Raw genomic sequence first — 19,192 nt, 5'->3', positions numbered from 1 at the left:
AAGATCATGAGCTCATTCCCCATGTGCCAGGAGAGCAGCCAAGTGGCCACTCTCAGCCGCCACGTGTCAGGCAGAGTGCTAGGTCCTCTGAAGACGTTGATCCTGGTTCTGGAACCACTGCACAGCAGACGGCTGGGCCCGGCCAGGAGAGCACCCAGGTGAGAGTGCTGTGTCATCAGCAGTCAGCTGACGTGCTCAGGCCCAGTCAGGTGCCGCCGAGCAGCAGGTGAACCACACCTATGGCACCAGCAGCAATCAGGAAGAGGAAGAGGCTACATGCCTAAAGAGCACGGCAGGCCAGGTCAGCAACCCAAGGTAGCCAGGAGGCAGGGAGAGAAGGAGGAGCCAGGGACAGACATGATCCCTGGAAAACCACGCTCACACAACACCAGAGGCCAGCAGCTACCCAAGACCTGGATCCCCACCCCAGGGTCCTGCTCTTTCCAAACACATAGCACACCTTGAAAAATGCCTCGCCGTGTTGTTTACTTCTGTATTAACTTTTGAGGCTCATGTGTGACACATTCAAGTAACAGGCAAATCCACTGATCCAGAAACGGCTCGTTCCCTTCTGAGGCCAAGGAGTCCAGGTATTTGCATCTAGAAACAGCACAGAACCCTGCAGACTCTCGGGCAGCTTCGGCAACACAGGAGCTGCAGGTGCAATTGCCAGACCTACCGCAGTCCTACGCCTTGCAAGCGGGCCTCTTTCTCTGTCTCCCCGCACTTTGTGTGAGGCAGGGGACACCTAAAGGAGCTTCCCACGACCCAACAGCACGACAGGCAGTCAGGAATCGCACAAGAAACATCAATCCAGAGCACGGCATACGCTTGCGCCACTGTTTCCTCTGGAAAATTCAGTGTCTGAAATAATGGTCCTTATCTTAATGCTGTAATTCAGGTCAGTGCCATCAAGTGAAACTGGCTATGTCACTCTGAAAATAGTAAAGAGAGTGTCACTGCTACGGATGTTCAACACCCAAGAAGCCATTAATACTTGCCAATTGCAGGAATGCTGGACTATGACATTTGGGAGAGAAGTAATAAGCAATAAAGAGAATCCTGCCCAACCACAGCATTTACAAATTTTTAATTATACTGAAATGGAGTCATCATTTTTTTGTTAAAAAAGTAAGTGAGGAGAATGAAGAGCCAAGGGATGTGTGTGTGTGATTCTGTGTGTGCTGCAGGTAGATCTGACTGTACACACACACACACACACACATTCTCGGGACATGTGAGGAAAAGGTAATAAATTTTCCTTAATTTGGGCTTCATTACAACAAAATCTATAATTATTTAAGCAAGGAAGCAGTTACATTTTTCACACTCTACAGACCTACTTCCAAGTGGTATGTCACTAGCATGACAGCGCTACATGATACATGATCCTTATCTTGGAACTGGGCAGATTATGAGTACTCATCTCTGTGGCAGAACCTGTGAACAGGGACACCTTGCCAGGGACATGCTTCTGTATGCAGGAATGTCCAGGAGCTTTCCACGTTCTGAAAGAGTGCCTCGCCCAGATGACAGCCCCAGGCAGAGGATGCCAGTGCTCCTGCTAGTGAGCTCCGGCTTCTCACCAGTACTGTCCACAGCTCCTAGGCAAGGCCACAGCAGTGAGACAAAAGGACATACACCACATGCACACCAGAAGATCTCTGGAAGTGGTTCTGTGCATTTCATGGTGAAGTGCCACTCACATGGCACATAGAGAGCCAGAGAGGAAAGGCTGTTGTCACTACTGAGATGTAAAGCCAACTTATTGCACACAAAGAAAACAGCATGGGAACCCAGGGAAGGGAGCATGTAACTCCATGTGCTGAAGCATCCAAGCAGATATTTAAGAAACCTCTAAAGAAAAGAAACTCAAAGGGCTTCAGGTAAAATGATGCTAACATGGAAATGGATGCCACTAACATCCTCTACCAGGTCCCACAACTTCCCCGCTCTTCCCCGCACATGCCACCAGCTCCAGCTCCCCGCTGCAGACATTTTCTCATCCCCTCGGAGGGCAGGTCATGCATTAATGCTGACAGTCTCTGGGGACTGCAGAGCACAAGCAACGGGAAATATTCCCTTTGTATATTTTGGAAGCAGATGGTTTGTTTTCATTAATTTAATTCCACATGTAAATGTACTGCAGCTTGGGACAATAATAAAAAAAAGAATGATAGCTTTAATTTTTCATTGTAACTCCACTGCTCTGAAAACGGCTATACGCTGCTGTATTACATGTCTGCCTTCCTCCCTCAGGAGGAAGATTGAGGACACCAGAGCTGAGGACTGGGGAGCCCGGGCTCTCGCTCTGGTTCCCTGTGAACCTGAGATAGGTCCTTGACCCCTTCTGCTTTTACTCTCCCTGTCCATCAAGTGAAGGCAGTAACATTCTCCCCATCTGTGCCAGAATCAACTAGATGTCAGCACAGAAAAGCAAGACAACCAAAAACGGATCAGGCATGTGCAAGGCATGATGGGAAATCCAACTTGGGACAGAGAGGTGAATGCATGCACAGTGTCCACGTGGACCACTGCACAAAGCACCTCCCTTGGAACTCTGTCTGGTTGCCATGAGTGTTCCCAACCTCCTGCCTTGTTAAGCTTTCACTAAGGATGACCAGGAACATGAAAAAGAGTGACTGCCTCCCAGGCTGAACAGGGACTACTGGGAAGGAACACGAGGGACTTTCTCCCGAGATGAAGATCTTCTGCAGGATTGGGCTAGACAGGTGCATGTGTTAGTTGGGATTCATCAAACAGCACACTAGAGATGTGTGCACTTCACTGCACACACACTTTACAAACATAACTGAATTCCAGTGAGAGGCACGCTGCAGCATTGGAGAATAAAATGTCCTGACACCTGCAACTCCTTAAACAGTATTTTAAGAAATAAGACAGGTTAATGGATGACAAGCAGGCTGGATGGACCTGTGAGGAACAAAACGTTCACTGCAGAGCCTAGACGGCAGGGCCAGGGTCACTACGAATCCCTCAACTCTTCTGTGTTCAAGAACCTGTTAATCAGAGTGGGAAGGAGGGAAGGCGGACCCAAGAAAAAGCTCTGGAAGAGTTCAGAGGCCCACGGAGAGCCCATGCCAAGGTGCCCTGGGAGGGGGGTGCTGAGACAGCCCCAGCAGAGGCAGAGCCTAGAGGCGCAGAAGCAGCTGAGGGCAGCCAGAGTGCAAGGAGGACAGCCAGGATGCAAAGACAGCAGCACATGCAGCACACCGGGGGGGTGTGTGTCAAAATGTCATGATGGCTTCCACATTTACTGTCACTCCGGACCAACACACAAGACGGTCGTTCTACAAGCCTCATTCTGGAAATATGAAAATGGCTTTCCATCCACAACCCCTCAGTAGTGGCCACCCATCCTGCCCCAGGCGCTAGTCAGTGCCTCTGCGAGGACTCAGCACGCTAGAGAGAGGGACCGGACACAGCAGTCACCATGTAGCGTGGAGACAGGACTACTGCGGTGGTAATTTAGGGCACTCTGAGCAAGAAAGAAGGACCCAATAACACAGTCTAGGAAAGCTTTCAGGAGAGCAGGTGACACCAAAGGACAAATTAATCAACACTGAGAAGCAAAAGGGGTAGTAGCAGGAGTTCGCAAGTTGAGTCCAAGGCAGAGGAAATGGCGTATCCTAAGGTGGAGAAGAGAGAGCAGATGTCAAGAAATGGAAATCGGCTCCTGAGGATTGACACCAATGGGGTCCAGGGGAGGGGGTGAGGATGAAGCTGAAGCACTGTGGGGAGGCCTGGTCACACAGGGCTCTGGGCACCAGGGACAACAGGGAGCCTGTCAAGGACTTCCCAGGGGAGAGACAGGCAGAGCCACGCTTCAGAAAGAGGGACAGCTCACGAGGAATAATGATCACACAATCTACAATTTAGGTTTATTTGAGAGAAGGAAAAAAATACTTTCCAGTTGCTAAACTATAAAAGCAAGATAGATGTGAAAGAATTTTACCATATAGGCTGTAATTTTCTGACATTCAATGTTAGCTTGCTTGGGCAAAGATCAACCAAACCCTATAACCAATTAACTTAAATTCCAAGTAGCACATGAAGGTATCCTGCACTCAAGAGAGAATTTCTGTCTACTGCATATATTTGGTCCTCAAAATGGAGGAGGAGGTGAAATCAAATAATATCATTAAATTTCCCAGTCTAAGATCCACTTTAAGCCAATAGTGTTGGTCATTCAAAGTGTATCTTCTGCCAGGAGGCAACTCAGCCCTTCCTCCCAGTACCTACCCTTGGTGGTGAGAATCTTGGAGGTGACTTCCAGTTTCTCCAGTGGCTCCGTTCCAATATTTTCCAGTGTAATGATGAGTGGCTGAGTTTCTCCATTATACAGCTGGACGGACACGTTAGTAGATATCTCATCACCAGACGAGGGCTGCAGCGAATGTGCGGATCTAAATAAGAGTAATAACCACCGTGAGCACGAGGGGGAAAGGAGAGGGCAGAGCGGAGAGCATTCCTGTTCCCTCGCATCAGGTCAGCAGCTGCCTCACTCATGGGCCTCAGGGCCAGGGCCAGCTGCCGCCTCCAGGGTCTCCCACACGCAGACCTGCCTGGGCTTTGCGTGTTGTGAACTGGTCACCCTCACTCAGGCTTCATGGCTCGTGTGTGTGTGTGTGTGTGTGTGTGTGTGTGTGTGTGTGTGTGAAGGGCAAGACTACTTAATTACTGCATTGTGGAGGACACAAATTAAGCAACGAATTAATGCAAGTGAACCACGAGGTGTTGCTCATGCTGAGAAGGGGGACATTATGGACTTAAAGAGAAACTTCTAAGAACAATTCCTACTGGAGCTGGAGCCAGGGAGATAAAGGAGTGCACAGGGCCAACCTGGTCTCCCAAGTGCAAGCCAGGAGTCACGCCCACAAAGACCCAGGCAACAGAGGGAAGGAACAGTGGGGCTCTGTCCTCCTGCCACTCAAGTGAGGCCCTGCACCGCAGGACAAGCCCCGATGGCCAGCCCTACATACAAGCACAGCCCAGCATCTGGAGCCTCCTCGCTAAGGCTCCTGCACCAACACCCTGTCCTAGGCCTGTAGTCTGTGGGCTCTGCCCAAGTTCTACACTACTCACTCTCCCAGTCTCTCCCTCCCAGGCCACAGGAGCAAACAGACTTCTGCCTAGGAGGTAACACAACTGGAACCAAGGCCCGCTGGCAACAACGACATATAGGCGGCCCCGCCTATGTTTCCTCTGCACCTGACTCTGCTCCACAGTGGTCTGCATCTGTGTTGACTGCTGGTCCCTCTTCCTGCACGTTTTCCTTGCTGCAGGACCTGACTGACTTCCACAAGCCCTGGGAGCCTGTACACCATCGTGCCTTGAAGCGCTCCTGAGCCCCCGGGAGGAGAACTCTCTTACTGGTGTCCACTGCAGAAGCAGCTGGAACTCTTGGCTGCAGTCAATCTGACCCTCCCTCTAGTCTGAGCTCACACAGGGGACAGACACAGGTCAACGGAGTTCTTCCTAAATGCCAGTCCCATCCCACCAGGCCAAAAGCATACCAGAGGTGTCAATAAACATGAGCAGATTTGCTGCATCCGTCTCAGGTATGTTGATTTTAGAATATTATCAACACCTAAAGTGGAAAAATCACCTTAGAAAAATATATACATTCTTAAAAATAAGAAACAGCACTTTAACTGCAAATTGGAGTTAAACTCCCCCTGCCAACATCTCGTCTCTCTCCCCAGGTGAGGACGCACACTCTGGAGTGCACTCCCAGAGCCCCAGGTGCCCCCTGAGCAGGCCAGGCGAGGCAACCAATACCTGAGAGTGTGTGTGCCCATCCATGGGACCATGAAAATGGAGCAGGTGGGCACAAAGTATCTTTGAAAACTATTCTAAGAGCAAGAGAAAAATGAGGGAGACAAAGCCACAGCTAGCACACCCATGTTCGTCACCTCTTGTGCAGCTGGAGGGATGGTCTTTGAGCAGGGAGCTCACAGTTCCTTTTCCTGGAATCCTCTCCCTTCCTGGGAACAGCCTTTGCCTGGGTGCCTTTTCACCTTCCACTTTGCCCACCCTTCAGCTGGGTTCCAGGTGGGGGCTAGCAAGTGTGAGCAGGCTCCACCGTCGCCTAGAATCTCTGCACAATCCAGGAGCCACCTGCTGAGGCCCGACCAGGTACCTGACCAGGTACCTGCCAGCTGCCACAGTAGCAGGAACAGTAGTGGGCCAGGGCAAGCAAGTCCTGATGGGAGTCTGCAGGCTCCGCTGCTGGAGTAACAGGGCTTAAGGCAGTTCTGCCCAAGACAACAAGGACAAGGCTATCCTCCTGAGGCTGCCAAGGCCTCTACTGAGACCAGGTGTCTGCCCTACACTGAAGACAGAGCAAAATGATCTATCTGAGCATAACTTATGGCCATCACGCTCACCCTTTTAGGTCTACAATCATGTCTAGTAAGCCTACAAAGTTGTTCAACCATCCCTGATACCCAGTTTGAAAACACTTCCGGCACCTCAGAGGACATGCCCTGGTGCGGGCAGTCAAGCCCTGCTCCCATGGCTGCCTAAGGCAACCACCCAGCTGATTCCTCTTTGTGTCTGCTTCTTTCACATGGCACCTTTCTGAGGTGCGTGTATACTGAAGCATTATCAAGAGCTGGCTTGTTGTTATTGCTGAGTGATATTTCATTGTACAGATTGACAAGTTTTGATATCAAATGATGGACATTTGGGTATCTTCTGCTCTTTTGACTATCATGAGCAATGCTCCTACGAATGTTCATGCTCAATTTTTTGTGTCAATGTGTTGAGACTGACTTGCAATTATTGGGTCACAGGTAGCCTTATGCTAACTTTTTAGGAAAGTGTCTTTGAAAGGGACATGCCACTTTCTGCTCCTCTCAGCACTAAGTGTAGGTCCGGCTCCTCCCCACCTCACCACCACGGCTGGTGACTGTGTCCAGTCACCCTGCAACTGCAATCTCGGATGACGCCAGCTCCAGAGACTAATGATCTGAGCCCTCTTCCAGGTTGCTTCTGAGCTGCGTGGACTCTTCTGGTTGAAACAGCTATTTGAATCTTTTGCCAATTTTTTAATTAAGTTGTTTGTCTTCTTATTACTGAGTTTTAAAAGCTCTGTATGTGAATACAAGCTCTTTATCAGATATATGATGTGCAAATACTTTCCCCAGCCTGTGGGTTTTCATTTCCCTGATGGTGTCTTTGGAAGTACAAAGGTCTTTAATATTGATGAAGCCCAATTCATCAACATTTTATTTTATGGACCCTACTTCTGGCATCACATCAAAGAATCTTTGCCCAACCCAAGATCATAAACATTCTTTCTCCTGTTTTCTTCTAAAAGTTTTGGACTTTTCAACTCTTACTATCAGGTCTGTGCTTCATTTGAGTTAATTTCTTCGGCTTCCTGTTTCTCCTCAGTCACATGGTGCTCCCTCCACCAGAAGCTGCTCCACCTGCCCACTCACACAGCTCATGCCTCCTCCGGCCCCACCTGGTCACTCAGAGGCCTCCTGGAAGAGCCCTTCCCAGTGCAGGGCTCCATCAGCACTCTACTCACAGCACGGATGCTTGTCAGTCTCCGCCTCTGACAGGACTCCTGTGGGCAAGGGACAGGACTACATGCTCACTGTCATAGCCCTAGCACCTAACACAGTGCCTGGCAGATGAAAAGGGCCTGTTGAACATATGAGGTGGTTTTTAAAACACTTCACAAAATCCCAGGACACCTTTTATTAAAATGGCCAAAGGATACTCATTATTCATAATAGCAAAAGTTTAAAATATCACAAATCCCAATAGCAAGGATTCCAAAGGCTAACTCCACATTTAGTTCTTGTAAGAAACATTTCAACTTTGTTCTGATTCATGTTCGGCAAATCATATTAACTATTGGCATCAATTCATTATAGCTAAACTATGGAACCAATCTAGATGCCCTTAAAAGATGAATGGATTAAAAAAACTATGGTATATATATATATATATATATATATATATATATATATATATATATTCATTCACAGTGGAATATTACTCAGCATTAAAAAAGAGTAAAATTACGGCATTTGCAGGTAAATGGATGGAGTTGGAAAATATCATGCTAAGCAGAGTAAGCCAATCCCCAAAAAACAGGGGTCAATGTTTTCTCTGATAAGTGGATGCTAATACATAATGGAGGTGGGGGGGGCATAGGATGAGTGGAGGAACTTTGGATGGGTCAAAGGGGTGAGGCACGAGGGCAGGAAATATGGTGGAATGACATGGACATCATTACCCTAGATACATATATGACTGCATGAATGGTGTGACTCTACTTCATGTACAACCAGAGAAGCAAAAAAATGTGCTTCATTTGTGTACAATGAATCAAAGAGCTTTCTGCTGTCATGTATAACTGATTAGAACTAATTTTTAAAACCACAATAAAATTAAAAAGAACAGAAAATCTCAGCCACATTCTGATCAAAGAATTTCAAATTAACTCAGATTCTTTGGATATTTTAAAACATGTATAACTAAAAAACATCTATAAGAGGGCTGAGGTTGTGGCTCAGTGGTGGAACGCTCACCTAGCAAGGGTGAGGCACTGGGTTCAATCCTCAGCACCACATAAAAATAAATAAATAAAAATAAAGGCATTAAGTCCACTTGCAACTAAAAAAAATATTTTGAAAAAATATCCATAAGACCATGTCTTGTCAACAATTAGTAGCCACTCCTTGGAAACACTACCTGGGTAGAGACGTGCTGATCTGTAGTCTTGGCAAGGCGGGAATGACTTCAACGGTAGAGCCACTGGTTTTGATTCCCGGGAGGTTATCTAGCAGACAGTCACTGAAGACACCAAAGACAGTGGTACGGTAGCCTGGAATGCAAGGCAGAACTCACACCTCCTGGCAAGGCCCACGTCCCACCCAGAGCAGCAGTGAGAAGAGCACAGGCATCCTGGGCCTGAGGCCTGGCCTGCCACCCACCAGCTCCCCACACTGCCCCTCCAACCAGAACCCACCGTATCCTCATGCTGATGCAGCTGGTAGTGGCACTATGTCCTATTTCACATGCTGACCAGGTCCAAATAAAGGGCAGATGTAAAGGTCCCTGCAAACTACAAATCTGCAGAACCTGATAATCAGTATCTCATCCCTTTACTAATTTGCTTTTCAGATTTCTCCATCTCCAAAATGAGAATGGTACTTAATATTCCTTTGCAGGACATAATGTATCTGAAAGAGTATCTGAAAAATGCTTCAAAACCTTCTGTTGAGGATGAAAGTTCAAGAACCAATTATTGTTATTATAGCTGCTATGTGATACGGCAAATCTGCCATATGTGTACAAGTACTATCATTTAAGATTATCAAATTTCCTAAGCCAAAAAAAAAATATGTTGGTTAGATAAGCACACAAAATTGTTTAAGCAAAGCTTTAAAATGGCCCTTGAAATTTCAAGAGATAGCTATCATAAACAACATTCACTGTGCAATGAGATTAAATAGCACCTAATGCCCAAGGCCCAGGGCACCACCTTCTCTGCGCATCCATATTGGGATACACAGATCTCCAAAGGGAGAAGCCAACAAACCAGGCCATCCCTGTCAATATCCGCCCTCCCCCAGCAGCCCTCCCCCACACCCTCCCCCAGCAGCCCTCCCCCACAGCCCTCCCCCAGCAGCTTCAGGCTCTCTCCCAGCTCACAGGACTCCCAGGCATGCTCCCTGTGCTCGCTCCTCTCTAGAGTGAGTTCTGGAAGGCTTCCTTCACTGGCAAACCTTTTCCTACCCAAAACCCCCCTTTGCCAGTAATGCCCCCCCTTCCCTCTCTAGATCTTATCATGGTGTGGTTTTGTCTGCTAAGCAACCATTATTTTACAATTCCTAATGAAAATAATTTTCCTTCTCTTACCTATTGTTTAAAACAACTACCTTATAAAACCCCAAGTCTGATGACAACTGTTTAGCATGAGCATGAGGATGTCTGATAACACAGCCAGCCCTTCTGGCCACATCTGAGGGGCAGGAGAAGTGCACACAAGTTGGCACCAAGGATGGACACGGAGGGATCAGCTGGAGGCCCCCAGGCTCACTGTCACAGACACCTAGGGGTCAGCAAGGGGGCCCCCCGGTCACCATTACACATCAGCCCCAGCTCTCCTCCTCCACAGAGGTCTCCAGGCCTAATCATCCCCCCGCCCCAGCCCCCACACTCCTGCCACCGCACCCTGCCCCCGTTCAAGGCAGCAGTCAGTACCCTCAGGGTGATTCCCAAGGTCCCCTAGGACTGCCCTCTACCTGCCACCCAGCCTCATCACCACCACCCCTTCACTGGACCAGCTACTCTGGCCACCCTGGTTCCCTGAGTATACCACTGGTCTCTCCCACCACCAATCTCCGACCAGGTGCTGCTCTGCCCAAGAGCTCTTTCTACACTCTGCTTCCCACCCCTGCTTCCCACTCCCACTCCATTCATTTGGACTACTCCCAGGGACCTTCAAAACTCAGGTCACTTGCTATGGCAGGCCTTTGTTGACCTTCCTCCTCCCCGAGTCCCACCTCTACACGCTGGCCTCCACCTTGGTACTTCCACAACACACACCACCTGGGGTTACGCCTGCCCTCACCTCACTGGCCCCAAAGTCTGCACCTTTCCCAGGGAGGAAATGACAAAGACCTCTGGTGTGAGGGGCTCTGCAGCAGACACTGAGGTGCTCCACCAAGAAAGGCCAGCAGGGAGCACATCCACAAGTGACAAGGAGGAGAAAGGTGTGCGGAGCCCAGGGGAGCCAGAGGAGGCTTGAGCCACCTGAGAAGGGAAGCCTCACTGAGAGCTGCAGGCAGTGAGCCAGCCCTGGGTGGAGAGGGTCCAGGAGAGCTAAGGAAACAGTGCCCTGCCCAGGAGGCGCCATGAGACTCAAGTGCCACTCCACAGGAGGGAAGGGAGAGAGGAGTCCACAGAGGTGCGGGCCACATGGGGACTAAAGCACAGGAAGGCACGGGACACACTACAAAAGGCCCAGCTGCAGCCTGCGAGACAGACTTGGTGGCAAGCAGGCCCGTGGGCAGAAAGACCAGGCCTGACGCGCTTGTGGAAACCCTGCAAGGGAACTGTGGTCTGCAAGACAGGAAGTGGCCAGTCTCACCTACTGGGGAGACAGTGAGGTGTCCTAGGGGCTCACAGAAGTGGAGCAACTGGGACGACTCCCAAGAAGCTGGCGAGGGTAACTGACTCATGGTGGCATCATCACTCGGCTGGGGCCACAGGGGGAGGTGCCACTTTGGGGAGGAGAGGCAGTGGTTCTGGTTTGACAGGCGGTGTGTAAAGAGTCCCAGAAGCAAGAGCCAGAGAGGCAGCAGAAGAGCTGAGGGAGGCTGGGCCGCAGCTCAGCAGTGGAGCCCTTGCCTGGCGTGCACCATTACAGTAACCAAACCCAGAGGGTGTGGGTCACGAAGGCCGCCAAGGACAGCTCTCCATGCAGGAAGGGTGGGCTCTGAGAGTCAGGTTAGGGGAAAAAAAAGGAAAAGCAGGCCCTGGGTTCATCCAGAAAATACTAAAAATCACTAGTGACCTGGGGTTAGGCGTTCTGGTGAGGTGAGGCGATCGGGGCTGGATGTGGGATGCAGAACATGAGGAATGTCTGATAACACAGTCAGCCCTTCTGGCCACATCTGAGGGGCAGGAGAAGTGCACACAAGTTGGCACCAAGGATGGACACGGAGGGATCAGCTGGAGGCTGAGAGGTGGACAGTGGCCCCAGCGTGTGTGCACACCTCCAGGAGCAAACAGAGCACCATAGCAAGGACAAGTCACGGCAGCCGAAGGGCAGGGAGAAGCTGGGCACGTGTCTGCAGACTTCCAGAGGACCACACAAAGGAAGATGGTGCGGTGGGGAGGGAACGTGACGGACGACCTGCCACAACAGGACACAGCCACTGCCACCACATCACACACTCAAACCCAGTTTTCCCAGGTCTCATCCCAAAGAAATGCCATTGCAGCCTCGTCCTCATCTTTTCATGGTTGGGACCAGAGGACAGGTGATTAGCTCTAGACCTCAACAAAGCGATACACACGCTCAGCAGCATTTTGCAAGCAGAACTAGAAAGGGATTCTCCTTACCGTTCACAGTGATGGTTCCGGTTGTCTGCGGCACCCCAACAAGTGTCACCGGGTACAGACCAGATTCTGCAGGAAGGGAAAGCGCAGCAGGGAGAGACTCGAACTCCACGCCACTGGTGAGGAGCCCCTGAAGCAAGTGAAGGGGCATCATGAGCAGGCTCAACACAAACCCATCACGGACTATCAGTTCTATCTGATCCTTGAGGCATGTGCTGCAGGCACACCTGGGACTGTCAGGAAGAAAAGACTGATGGTCTCAAAAGACCCAGAGAGCTTTAGAGACAGTGTGTACAAACAGAAGTGTAAAAGTGTGTGTGTGTATGCACACAGAGGTGCATGTTCAGACACAGATATAAACATAGTGTGTGCAGGGGTGTGTGTGCACAAAGATGTGTAGATACACATGTGAGTGTAGTGTGTGCAGAGGTGAGTGTAGTGTGTGCAAACCTAAGTGTGTGTGTGCAGAGGTGTGTGGACACATGTAAGTACAGTGTGTGCAGAGGAGAATGTGCAAACAAGTGAGAGTGTGCAGAGGTGTGGATACATGTGTCAGTGTGTGTGCCCAGAGGTGCATGTGCAAACAAGTATGTGGGTGCAGAGGTGAGTGTGCAGATACAGACATTAGTGTGTGTGTGTGTGTGTGTGTGTTTGTACATGCACGTAGAGTATGTGTGTACAACTGTGAGCGTATGTGTGCATGCACACCTTTCCAACTCTGTTCACAGACAGCACCCAGAAGCAAGGACGCTCTGAAAGACTGAGTGCACCTCGTGCCTGGAGTTTGACCAGCGCTGTCAGATGATCCATGTGTGGTCAGATGTTGTGGGCAGGGGTGGAAGCAGTTAGAATGACCCTAGGCAAAATATCTTATTTTAGCATTTCCTTTGTCTTTTTTTTAATTCAGGGGCTTAACCACTGAGTCACATGCCCAGCCCATTTTATTTTTTAATTTGAGACATGGTCTCACCAAGTTGTTTAGAGCCTCACAAAGTTGCTGAGGCTGGTTTGTGATCCTCCTGCCTCAGGCACCTGAGCCACTGGGATTAGGTATTCACAACTGTTCCTGGCTTCTTTTATTTCCTTTCCAAACAGCTAAAGCAGTATGGCCAACTATTAGTATTTGTTAATGTGGATGGTGGATATGAGCATGTTGGGACTCCCTGGAATGTTTCATATGGTCAAAATATTTCGTAATTCAGTTTTTGAAATTCTGACCATGATTTGTGGGCCATCTCCAAATGGAGCTTTTTATTTTATTCTTTATTCTTCCTAATTGTTTATAATAGCATATATTACTTTTAAGCTAGATAAAAATGAAAGATACTTTTTTTAAAAAAAAACGTGAGGAAGAGTAGCGGGGCTGTGACGCTCTAATCACTAGGAGAATTCTGTACTCACTGACTGCGGGTGTCACAAGTGGGCAGAACGCAGGTGTTGGAATCTGTGCTGGTCTCAGGTAAACTTCAAAATCGGCACTTCATTTCCCTGTCCAGGCCAGGAGCAGGACACACTAGAGAGGCCTCACCCAAGAGCCACTTCCCAAGGCAGCCTGTCCTGGCCAGGAGGTGGGGAGCAGAAGGCCCAGAGCAAGGCTGAGGCAGCGGGGGTCTCTCAGCACTCAGGCAGGAAGCATGACTACCAAACAGTCTCCAGGAAGTCCCGACTCCAAGTCAGGCACAACCCTCCACCTCGGCCCCAGGCCTACTGCATGGCACAGATGCTTTTAGGAGAGCCGCGGCCTACCCAGTGCCAGCTGGGACCGCTCCTCAGCTCCACACACCCTTTCCATGTCACCACCAGACAGCAGCACTGCAGGCAACACAGCAAAGGCTGAGGGTGGGACGCAGGTGGGGAGGACCAGGAGGGGGTCCCCCCATGGACCTCCTTCCAACCACGAAGGTGGCCGAGCAGTTCCCGGGGATGCACGACTGCAAGGGAGTCTCGGAGAGCTACGCTGGGCCTGGGAGCACATCAGGATGGCAAGCCTGGACCCCGCACAGTCAACAGTCTGCTCTCCTGCCTGCTGCTCATTCTGCCCTGCGCCCTGATCCTCCAGTCACCCTGCAGCCAGGGGACGCTGCTGGTGTTACGAGCAGGAGGAATGCAGACGCTGGAATCTGTGCTGGTCTTGGCTAACCTTCAAAATGAGCACTTCAAATCTCACATCCCGTCAGCTAAGCTCAGTTTGTGTGCAAATCAGAGCTCTGTTCATGGATTCAAACATTTCCTGAGTACCAGGCATAAGACACAAGAATGACAAAATGCCCAAAAAAAAGAATGCAAAATGCAAAAAAAGAATGACTCAGAACAAGCTCATATCTCTACCAAAATGGAAAAAAAAAATATGTCACAGATTGTATGTGTCAAATATTAAGTAAAAATTTGTATTTTAATGATAAATTGGTATTTTTAACCCAAAAGACCAACATAGTTGGCAGTGCGTACCATGTTCTCAACGCGGAGTTCGAACGGCATTGGGTTGTACACCATCAGCTGAACCTCACACACGTCTCCTTGAACCCACTGGAAATCTACAGAGCACAAAGGAATCCACGTTAGTCAGCACCTCTGCAGCGTCTCACGGTGTCATGTGATCCATCTGGCAACACACTTGTCCGGCAAAGCAGTGGACCTCACGATCACCTTGAGAGAGCAATTCACAGCTGGCTGTGACACCAGCTCTCTGAAACACAGTCAAGCCTGTCATCACAGCCACTTGAATGCAACATGGAGGACTTTTCCTGCGGCATTCTGCAGGCTGCACTGGTGCATAGCTGAACTCCACGGGGACAGATTTCACAAAACCGAGTTCCACCAGAGCAGGGGCTCCACCCTGGTCACTGGGCCACAAGGTACAATGCACACCTCACTGGCCCACAGGCTGGCGAGGCAGGCAGATGTCATCAGAGTCAAGAGGCACAGAGCATGGCCGCCCTGTGCCCCTGGCTCTGTGCCCCTGAGACTGAGAGGGAAGAGGGTGGTTTCTCCTCCTCTTAACTCCCAGGCCCACGCAGTGCAGAGGCAGAACAGAAATGACCCTACCCCAAGGCCCAGCACATGTGCCCTGTGCAGCCCCTCCCTGGAGGACAGGTCCACACTAGGTTCCCAGACAGGCTGATCCAACCAGCTGAGTCCCTAATGGAGATGTAGGGTGGCCTCTAGAAATGGACAGCAGTCCCAGTTGACAAGCACCTTGAGATAATAAAAGAGGACCAACCTGAGGAACCTGGGAAACAAACCGCTCCCCAGTGGAGCCTTCAGAAGGGGACCAGGTGACACCTGGACTCAGCAAGACAGACTCAAACTCCTGACCCATGCAGTGAGAAAAGTGCTGACATTGTTCTGAGCCATAGGTAAGCTTCAGAAATTTGTCACAAAGCTATTGAAAACCAGTAGAGCTCCCAGCCCCATCTCCATTGCCCCTCCACCCCTGAGGCTCAGCACCAGGCGGCCAAGGGAGTTCAGGACCAAGGGGCATGCTGGCAAGTGTCAGGTGGGAGGCCACCTCCTCACTCTGTGACCTGCCTCGTGACGTGGTGTCAAGGCCACCGCAGTACAAGGCGGGCACTCACAAGCCAAATGGGTAGCGAGCTCGCCTAGGAAGCCCACTGATGACAAGGGCAGCCACAGTGGTGCGGCCAGGACTGGGAAGTCAAAGCAATATCTAGTCCAGGCACAGGGAGCTCAAGCCAGTGCAGGGCTTTTTCTAGAGCAGAGGTAGGATTCACTGACCAGAATTCACCAACTTTCATGGAGCTTTCACATCCCATTTCCAAGATATAGCTTTTGTCCCACTTTGGACCAGGGACCCTGCACAGAGATTAAGAACAGCTCCCCCAAATCTGTGACACCTGGCCAGATCGGGCATCTGCAACTGCATGAACCAATGACAAGGCCACCAGGAGGTTAGCTCACAAACGCTGCCGGAGCTGTGCACACACCTGAGCTCTGGACAGCACAGAGAACGACCACACTCTGCCTGGTCAGAAAAGCACATTACCCTCATTCTACAAAATGGAAAACTCCGGACTGCTGAACTGTCTGCCCACCTATGGCTGCAGTCCAAATTCAAGTCCTTCTGGCTCTAAACCCAAACACTTTCCCTCACGATACACCCCTCAACGGCTACAGACACTCAGGCCATGTTGCTCCTCCACCACACCTGCCCTGACCCACCTGCACAAGCCTACGACCCCCGGTGAAGCTTCAGTATGGGGTTCACCCTCCCTCCTGGCACACGCGACCAACCAGAGCACAGCCCAGCCCCTACCACCCTTCACAGTACCCCGGCCTGCTGGCGTCTGCAGGGGGCTAGCAACCTGCCTGCTCCTCCCTGCAGATGAGAAAGCCACTGTTTTTTTTAAATAAGTCACTGTGCCTGTGGCTAAGGGATTGTTTTCTCTGCAGTCAAAAAATAATCATTTTTTAAAATCATGCTCTGAGATACTAGAAGGAATGATTTACATTTATGTGATAAATTGCTTTTGTCTGAAAGAAGGTGGTCCAAACTCCCATGTGTCAAAGCACAAGCCCCTTCCTCATACTTTGTCCCAGAAAGATCAGGAGGGCACAGGAAGTAGTAGCTACTAAACACCCTCTGCCAGCCCTCCCTGCTCCATGTTGGCACACCAGGACCAGCAGCACCCGGCAGTTCTACTGTTGACAAGCTCATCTCTGTCGGCCATACCGTGTGGACCCGCTTGGCAGGAAGAGTTCCCAATCATCACGGCATCTGGATACCCCGCACCACACACAGCTGCTCCTGAAGACCCTCTGAGTGGGCGCCAGGACTTCCAGAACTTGTCTCACTGGATCTCGGAACAACTCTCGAGTCAACTCCTAACGTCCCCATTCTGTAGACAGCACAACTGCAAACCAGGAAGTCACACGATGGGAAGCGAGAGTTGGGGGCCAGGCTGCGTCAGGGCCACCTGGCAGCCCCAGCTGACCAGGGACAACATGGCATCTGGGCAGCTTCCAACCTCACCAAAAACCCTGGCACTCCAATCACAAATGACATGTGACCCTCACCGCAGCACTGCAGAATGGAGTTAGAAGGTGGCCACACTGGCCATGTTGCAGATACAAAGACCAATAAATAACCCCTTGGCGGAGTGGGAAATGGCCGCAAGAGTCTCCCTGGAGAAGCTCTCTACTTCTAGTATCTACATGCCCTGCTGTAATGGTAACATCCCCAGTAGCTACACAGACTCGGGTACAGAATTAGGAATTCAGATTAAAGATGGGTGATCCTTCAAGCCTCCAGGCAGGTACTCTCTGGTCAGGCTATTGCCCAAAAGATATTAGAAGCTGTAGAATACGAATTAATTTTTCCTATGGATATTCAACAAATAATGTGCATTTTTTGCTGAACCTTCTGATAGCTCAGAAAAACACTCTTATATCAACCATAAATCCATCCTCCAACCAAGTGAGCAGGTGCTTATTGGTCCCATGAGGAGCCACCTCACAGTGGGAAAACTCCCTGGGCATCAAGTCATGGGATGGAGACTGGGCTCTGCCACCTACTGGCTCTCTGGCCCAGGGCAGGTAATTTGCATCCAGTCTAAACCTCCCCACCTGTACACAGGTAGAGAGCAGTACTGGCTGCATCAGCACCAAGCAGCTGTGAGAATCTGAGGGTCCAGTCTGCTCCAGCCTCTTACACAAACACAAGGATTTTCATAATAAGAAGCCTCAACAATTCCTAGAATGAAAGAGGAAAAATAAAGGGACCGGGCTGGCCTCAGGGACCTGCAATCCAGCAGTCAGTGGCACCAGGCCCATGTTTGCAGGCCCCGTATGTGCTGTATGCTTGGCTCTTGTTGTATACAAATTCTTAATACTTTCTCCATAAAGGGCCTATGTTTTTGTTCTGCACTGGACCCCAGGAACGCACTGCTGCCCTGGGGGATGTCTCACCCCACACAACTCTAAGTCACCTCCTGAGTTTTTCTCTGAATGAAAGGAGTGAGGCTCTCCTTAAAAGTTCTTTAGGGAAAAAAACATACTGAGGACCAAGAAAACAGGCAGAGAGTCCCGGAAGGCCAGAAGAAGAGTCCACCAACTCCCTAACAATTGTATAGGTCCACACAGGAGGGACGAGTCACAGAGCCAGCAAGACGCCCCACTACGGCAGGGCTCCAATCCTCTGCCTCCAAGGAGGTGGCGGAAGTAGCTCCCAGAGGCCGTGCAGGGACACCCCACCTCTCTCCTCTCCCTGGGATGCATACTGGACGGGGCCTGGGGCATACCACCTGCCCAGGATGCTGCCCATCAGGCTCTTCAGCTTCCAGTTACCTGCACATGTTCTCTGGAGCAGAGAAACAGAGGTAGGGGATGAGAGGCTGGCACAGTCTTTCAAAACCAAAGACTCAAGATGGAATTTCCAGAATGCGTGTGCACACACACACACATGGCACATGCACGTGGCACACACACGATACACACACATGACACACACCAAGGGAAAGCTGCCAACAAGTGGGGTCGTGTCTTCAGAAACCCTCGCATGCTGGCACCGGCTGCGCTCTTCAAGGCATTGCCCCTCGACTCTCCCTTCACTTTCCTCTGGCTTCAACAGGGAACTCTGGCATGGGCGAAGCCAGGGCCCTCCTCTTCACAGTGGCCCAGCGTCTGCATGGATCCTGCTCCCAGGGAATGGCACTTGCTGCTCGCCTGAGTTCAGCAATAGGTAACCAGGTGCTGGCAGAGGGCCGCCAGGGCCACAGCTCTCAAGAACCTCCATCCACACTGTCTCACCCTTCAGCACCCTGTCCTGTGTCCCACCTGCATGAACTGAATGGGAGGAGCTGTCCAGGGCAGGGACTTTGTGACATAGCTTCTCATCTCACATCCCCACAAGCTCTTCCTAAGTCCAAAGGGCTTCTGTGCCCTCACCTACCAACCATCACAGCCTAGCCGCACCAGCACCCACCTTGGCCTCCAGCAGGACAAAATCACCCAACACAAAGCCTGCTCCATAAAAAAGTGGACTAGCTCATATAATTCACGAAGTACTGCAGTGGTTTGGACACGGGTGGCAGGGGTCCAAGGGTCTGTGGGTAAAACTTGA

The 19,192-nt window shown here is 50.5% G+C and overlaps 1 protein-coding gene across 5 annotated transcripts in view; it reads right to left on the bottom strand.

The window, feature by feature from the left end:
• Trappc9 (trafficking protein particle complex subunit 9) overlaps positions 1-19,192 on the bottom strand; it is a 503,680-nt gene that overhangs the window by 381,474 nt on the left and 103,014 nt on the right. For all 5 annotated transcript variants that reach the window (XM_077800373.1, XM_077800372.1, XM_077800369.1 and 2 more), the window contains 4 exons: positions 14,563-14,648; positions 12,118-12,244; positions 8,737-8,869; positions 4,264-4,427 (listed from right to left, as the gene is read on the bottom strand). In XM_077800373.1, the coding sequence (XP_077656499.1) occupies positions 4,264-4,427; positions 8,737-8,869; positions 12,118-12,244; positions 14,563-14,648 (510 nt within the window). The remainder of the gene's footprint in view (positions 1-4,263; positions 4,428-8,736; positions 8,870-12,117; positions 12,245-14,562; positions 14,649-19,192) is intronic.

Source organism: Urocitellus parryii, chromosome 7, assembly GCF_045843805.1.
Source record: "Urocitellus parryii isolate mUroPar1 chromosome 7, mUroPar1.hap1, whole genome shotgun sequence".
NCBI lineage: Eukaryota > Metazoa > Chordata > Mammalia > Rodentia > Sciuridae > Urocitellus > Urocitellus parryii.
This window is presented reverse-complemented; position numbering and strand designations above follow the sequence as displayed.